Source organism: Gymnodraco acuticeps, unplaced genomic scaffold (genome assembly GCF_902827175.1).
Source record: "Gymnodraco acuticeps unplaced genomic scaffold, fGymAcu1.1, whole genome shotgun sequence".
In the NCBI taxonomy this organism is placed as follows: domain Eukaryota; kingdom Metazoa; phylum Chordata; class Actinopteri; order Perciformes; family Bathydraconidae; genus Gymnodraco; species Gymnodraco acuticeps.
Genome location: NW_022991064.1, coordinates 113,073 through 120,160, shown reverse-complemented (window position 1 = coordinate 120,160; position 7,088 = coordinate 113,073). Strand labels below are relative to the sequence as shown.

The 7,088-nt window shown below is 40.4% G+C and overlaps 1 protein-coding gene across 1 annotated transcript; it reads right to left on the bottom strand.

The window, feature by feature from the left end:
* Positions 1 to 1,100: 1,100 nt before the first annotated feature.
* LOC117559994 (replication protein A 32 kDa subunit-like) lies at positions 1,101 to 6,228 on the bottom strand. Its single transcript, XM_034236758.1, has 8 exons — positions 6,024 to 6,228; positions 5,429 to 5,530; positions 5,000 to 5,113; positions 4,219 to 4,290; positions 4,042 to 4,149; positions 3,816 to 3,881; positions 2,824 to 2,921; positions 1,101 to 1,402 (listed from the first exon to the last, which is right to left on the bottom strand). Exons 2-8 carry the CDS (start codon positions 5,528 to 5,530, stop codon positions 1,321 to 1,323), a joined length of 642 nt encoding a protein of 213 aa, XP_034092649.1. The 5' UTR covers positions 6,024 to 6,228; the 3' UTR covers positions 1,101 to 1,320.
* Between the last annotated feature and the right edge of the window lie 860 nt (positions 6,229 to 7,088).

The window sequence follows — 7,088 nt, the reverse complement described above, 5'->3', positions numbered from 1 at the left end:
GATAACCTCAACTAGTGTCTAGATATCTTTGTTTTGATGATACAACTCTTTAAATATGATTTGATAACAGTGGATCATAAAACATAGAAATCTTAAGAAAATATAATTGTTTCTAATTCTTTCTCTTTTTGAGGTGTGGAAAAGCCTCTAAAAAGGACCACAATGCATCTGTTCTGGGTCCTAAAGAAACAAACGTATACATGCACTTAAGGTAGGGTAGGTAAGGTAGGCTTCGCGTCGGGCCGAACCACGCCCCTTAGCTGTGATATAATGAGCATATACCACGGCCTGTCGTGAGCTATCGCTTAAATATACATATATATATGTATGCATAATGCACCACTGTTTGCATCTGCCTAATTCTGTTTACAGCTCATATTCCTGACCTATATTATCTCCGTTTTCTCGATCCGGGTCTCAAGGGAAGAGTGTGAGTGAGATACATAAACAAAGCCCAAACACTTTGAGCAGACACGGTACATCCTTATTGGAAAACTACACGAAAGATGTACCTCAGTTGAGCCGAATGTCACCAAAATTGTCCCTTCAGGCTTCCTTAGTCGTGATGGTGGGGGAAATCACCAAAACAAAAATGAATTAATCGTCATCATGAATTAATCTTAAACTCTGGTTCAACATAATCTAGCAGAGTGACAGAAATGCCTTCTGCCACTGAATGAAACTATGGCATAAAACAGTCAAAAATACTGCTTTCTTCAATATTCGTGAAACTAAACCCGGAGGGATCCTTAAGCATTCATTCATAAACGTGCACTAAAGACATTAGACTAATGGATTCAGTAGTGTGAGTGAATTAGCCGCAGACAAAGAGACACACACATTATCTCTACACAGGTTTAAACGCAGCTCATGGGTTTGTGAAGCAGCTTCTGAACGACCATAACTGTGTTTAAATACATGTTACACTCACCTGTTGTGTTTGTTGCCTTAATCTTTTCTACCTTTCTCAAAACTAAATGAGGCCTGCATGGAGACAGATGTCCTGGACAGAAACACATCTTAAATTAAGACGGCATGAGACACATTTTAAACTTCAATCTTTATATACAGCCATCAGGGTCCTTTGCAGGGTACCCACACATCCAGCGCATAAATAACTTAAACAATAATATATATTTTAAAACAAAAAGAGCCTGAGGAAAACATCAGTGCATTCATTCTAGGAAAAAAATGATCAGCTATAAACCCAGTAAGTCTCCTTTTCTGTCTGTGGGTAACAGCTGTGATACGTTATAAATAACTATATTTAACAGAGCTTTGTATGACCCTGAACATGTGGGTACAGTGATGTTCATCCTGCTAAGGGTCTGTGGACTTGAAATGGTTCTCGTCGATGGTGTGATAAACGAAACCTTGATCCATCAGAGACGTCAAAGAGGATCTGCACAGAAGAAAGACATTCAAAATCCGACTGAGTAACCATTGGACGGTGCAATAACTCATCTGCAGCACTAACAACAATTAAAGGTCCCCTATCAGTCATGTCCAACTATATGGCTCTCAGATATATATATACAAAACATGTCTCTGAAGTGTTTGCCTCCAAACACCAAACAGATCATTGCAGCATTACCCATAATCCCCTCTGTTTCAGCCCCGTTTCCAAAGTGTACTTAGATGAAAATAAGGAGCCCCTCCCCACGCCCCTCTGAGAGACATTTGGTTACAAAGAACTCAATGGTGCTCTAGGAGGAGATTCAGGTGATAAGGGGGGGGGGGGTTACCTTGGTTGCTGATTGGCTAATGGTTACACAAGCCAACAAAAACGTTATGACATCACAAAGTGGCCAAAATCTGATCAGCTCATTTTCAGACAGGTTTTTATAGAAATGGATCAGGACAAAAAGAGAGAGAATCTTTGTTCCTGAAACTTTACAGAGTGAATGTAATATGTCAGGCTGACCACTCTTTGCTTTCTTCTTCCTTCACCTTCATTTTGATTATGCTCCGGGTTTCCACAGCTGACCCCAACTTTGCAACGCTATGAATTTTGGGTAGTTCGCTAAAGTTTTATCTTAGTATTTTTCTATTCTATTAAAAAAAATTGAGCATCTGTCGAAACCCAATTTTTCCCTGTGATAAATATATTATTCAGAAAGTCTTTCTGGCTTACCGAGTCGTACTTGGTGAGAGCCGTTATTTTTATCGTTGGTTCACTAAAACCACCAGACTCAGGGACAGTTTCACCCCACAGGCCATACGACTGTTACACATCTGCACTTTTGAAAGAACATAACATTCATCTGTTTGCAACTCACATATATCAATATTCCAATTACTGTATATAGACTATTCTGCACAGTTTCTATCATATTCTGTTTCTAATATATTCTATTTTATTTTATTTACTTGTACTATTGTATCTGTGTTATTGTGTTGCACTGTTGGAGGAGTCTGTGACCTAAGCTTTTCATTGTCATAACTACACTGTAGCTATGTACACATGACAATAAAAGCCTTGAAACCTTGAAACTGCCTGCCATAAATCCACTCGCCTTTACGGGAACTTGCTTTCCTGAATGCAAAGTTGCCCTCGATAGATGATGGCATAACGCATGCTGCTTGAGTACTTTGGCTGGCTGAGAGATGTGGCAAGTTATACATTGTTCTGTGAGTAAAAGTAGATTTCTGGCAAAACAGTCAATCATTATCCGGGTGATTATTTCGCAGATAAACCTAGTAACCCCGCCCCCTTTGAACGGCTCTCGGAAAGGAACGGAGCCATAAGACCCGGCTCCCTTCAAAGAGCCGTAATTCCCATCACTACTGAATATGTGTATATGTTCAAATGAATGAGGGTACTTGATGTCTTTGATGCTGAGGAAGTCCAGATTGCTCTGCAGCTCATTGAATCCGATCCCGACGTCTCGCACAGACCCTCTCCTGATCACATGCAGCACCTCCACGGGAAACAAGAGGAGACTTTAAACGGCATCTCTCTAGATCAGGGGTGTCCAAACTACGGCCCATTTTGAATCGGCCCTCAGCAAATTAAAAAAGTATAATGGAATATGGCCCACAAATGAAACTTGTGCTTGTCTTATATTGTACTTTACACAGTAGTATTCATGTGTTAAGACCACTTCAAATAAATTCACTCAATTAAAGTTGGAAACATTTTCTAACATATCTTAGTTGATAAGAAAAAAGCCCAATAACTTATTTCCATAACAAGCTTGAAATACACCCTTCCTATTTCTCCTTATTTTAATCAATCTGAGGCTTTTGTTTTAAGGGATGAGCTGCCAACACTCACAAGCATCATTTACCGACATTTGATTGATTTTGCCAACTTATAACTGAACTTATGAGGCGATATACCTCACCTGTAGTGAGCGACCCAGCCCTTCGTATATATTTCTGTATGTGGCCCTCTGTGAAAAAAGTTTGGACCCCCCTGCTCTAAATGCATGACATGTTTAACTTGTCATTTTCATCAATATCAATGAGCCTTTTTTTCTACAGACGAGGACACAGAGGTTTCTCATCACAGAGTGGAAAGTGTTTTCGATGCAATTGTATAAATACTTTGTGATTATTTGCAGGTCTTGCAATATATAGTAAATGTCACTTACAATAAGCTCCCCCCAAAAAATAGATAGAGATAATACATATATTATTGTTTGGTCCTGGCATTGCTGCCACCGTGACAACATAGTATATATTATTACCTATATTTGTTGCATGATTTATTGAGATGTACACATATTAAACTTTCTATAATATTGTTTCATTCATCTTGTTAAAAGTCATAAGTCATTATCTGTGTGAACTGACCCTTTCAACAGACTCACCTGACCCTGGACGGAGGGCAACTCCTCTGAAGGGACAGCAGTGATGTTCATGTTCACATCAAATTTCTGCATCAATAACAGACGGAGAAAAATGAATATGAGCAGAGACTGAAATCAGGCCATCAGAGAAAGAACTCGACAATCTGTACTGAAGCACACCGAGAATGCATTTCCCATTTCAGTTGTTTCACATAACGCTTAGTTAAACAAGATTAACCTTGCTTACCTTTTTAAAAATCTGCATGTGAGCGTGCACCACCTCCAGCATGTGGGATGTGATCTCATTCAGGTCTGTGATAACTCGGATGTGTTTGGCCTGCAATGACCTTTCACCCTGAAGCAACAAAACAAAAACATCACCGAAAAATCTATCAAACCATCATTAACCTCCTCATTAACTTACAGTAGAGCTGCGCAGACTTCCAATAACTTTCACATAAGATCCAGGAGAAGCAAACACCAGGGGAGTACAGTCCTGTGGGAAACATGATGTTTACAGTGTTATCTGGACTGAAGATATCCTGTTTGTTGGGAAAATACTGAATGTGCTCTTTCAACATCAGAGTCACATGATAACAAAGGTGTCCCAACTGTAGCTGTGAACATGACAGGATGTGTGATTACCTAGAAGAGCATCAGGACTGTTTGAGGCATATGATAGCTATGTGATTAACATGATGATTCAGCCTCTATGGAGATAGACATCAAGCATGCTCATTTCTGACGTGGAGCTAATCTGAAGTAAACATTGAATACTGCTTTCTATTCCTCCATCTTGTGACTGACTCCCTCTCTTGGATATCAGCATGTGAAGGACACTGTTCAGGAACTAGTTGATGCTCTGTATGTGATGACTCCTTCCATTCTGGAGAGGATCAGAAATACATGGATCCTGAGATTGAAGATCAAGACGGTGACGAGTGATTAACATTTTTAAGTATTTAGAAAAAGTCTGAATTTTTTGAAAAAGTCCGAATTTTGAGAAAAAGTCCGAATTTTGAGAAAAAGTCCGAATTTTGAGAAAGTCAAAATGTTGTGATTTTGAGAAAGTCAATTTTTTTTTTAGAACAAGTCAGAATTTTGAGAAAAAGTAAGAATTTTGAGATTTTGAGAAGAAAAAAAAAATCTGAATTTTGAGATTTTGGGGAAATTCAGAATTTTGAGGAAACAAATCTGTTACTGGCCTCTGAGTTCACCCACTGCATCACGGTCAGAGGAGGACCCGTCATGTCGTCCAAACAGTATTGGACGTATTTCACAAAAGGAGCCAACTCTCTGACGACGCCAACGACAGACACCTGAGGAAGCAAACACACGTTATCATTAAACCAAAATACATTCAGAAATGTGGCCATTTAAGATATTCTGTGTGTTTGAGTGGCTTTCAAACTTCCAGGATTTTCAATGGAGTTCTGAACAGTGTCCAAGAAAGCATGGTTGTACATTTTCCATTGAATTTATTGGACAAACCTTAATTGTTGACGTTCTTGGAAAGTGTTATACTGACTTGTTCATCATAGAATGTCCCATATCTTAACTTTCCCCCCATATCTTAACTAAAAGAAATGCATTTTTGCAGAGTGAAATCCTCTTTAGATGGTGATGTCTCACACCTGGTTGAACTCCAGGTCGTTGAGTGCAAACGTGTCGCTGCTGGCTTTAGACGCAGACAGCAGCTGAGAGACCGAGCACGGCAAGATCTGAAGGACGGTCATCTGTGGAGAGCAAACGCATCAAAGTTTGATACAATATGAGCTGTAAATAAAGGGGTTATTTCATGTAATGCAGCAGAAATAAGTAAGTAAGTAACATGTATTTATAAAGCGCTTTTCCCAGACATAGTCACAAAGCTTGACAAAGCATTAAAACATCATACGAATCATAAAAGATGAAATGACCACACAAGCCACGTGTTAGGAAGTGCTAGAAACACAATACATTGTATAGCACCTCTTATCCTCGTGGGAATTACAAATAGTGTGAAATAGTTAGTAAACAAAAATACGTTGACATTTACCAGTGATAAAACATCAAGCTCATTTGATCTCAACTTCAGGCAAAAACAAAATAACTAATTGACCATTTTCACTCAAAAAAAGTTTGATTTCGTGTAAATTAGGTTTTTTAAATATAAATGTTCTAAATTGGCACTAAGGTGGAATCAAGTTTTCTAAAAAGGTCCACATGACGAAAGATCTTCAGATTCACCTGAGCAGCTACAGGTATTCTTCTGAGATGTTGGAGCAGAAACCTGCAGCTGAATGAGCAAGCAGCTTCCTCCTCATCAGGTCAGGTGAAATCAATTAGAGAAATCGGCTGAGGAGGGAACAGTAGTGATGTGACGTACTGCGCCGAGGCTGCTTATCGTGGTTCGAGTAATCCAGGAAGTTTTTGGTGAAGTGTGTATCGAGGCTTGTGTCGTTTTAGGCCAGTGACGTCATCGATGACAAACGATGCCCAATCCTAAACCACGCCCTACACCCTACCCCTCGTTCGCGCGGAGGGTCCGCCACATTAAATGCTGTTCCAAACCAAGGAGTGTGAGCGGTGTGGAGGGTGAGTGGGCTATCAAGCCATCTAACAGCGAGTCTGCATCGGTGCTGACTGGAGACCGGTCTCTACCTGACCGGTCGCTGTGTGTGTCCGTCAGGAAACACGCTGTTTAAGTAGTTCCAGCAAACATCCACTGATAAATTGCGATGTTAACAACCTCATGATAACCTCATATGTTTTTAACTTAGCATCATAGGGGAGAAGGGGGTAAATTGAGCCAGTTGAACCACCCCCTGTAACCAGGCAACGCCTTATAGTTGTGACCAGAAATTATGCAAGCTCCACCCATTTCTCATTGCCTGTGAAAGAGAGATACTGGGCTTGTTTGAGACAAGCAAGACCTGCGCAGACCTGCGCAGTTGCGATCAACGTCTTGCTAGTGCGTTGCATGATGGTTAGTCATTTTGTCCGACTTGCTCTGGAGGCCCGCCCACATGAGACTTTGAAATCTCGCGGGAAAAAGACGCCCGCAGCCTTGAGAGCGAGGCGAGGCGAGTTGGCTCAGTTGCTCTCCACGGGCTGCGGAAGCGAAATGCTTGATGGGAAACGACTCGTTGGTATCTCGAGCTGAGCGCTCATTGGTGGTTTTTACCACGTGCTGCTGATGAAACTCTCCAATTGGCTCGGCAAAAGTTTGTTGTTGTTTTGTCAGTTTTACGTCGCCACTTCCATTCACATTTTTCATAATTGTTCCACAATGTTTATGAAATTAATATCTAT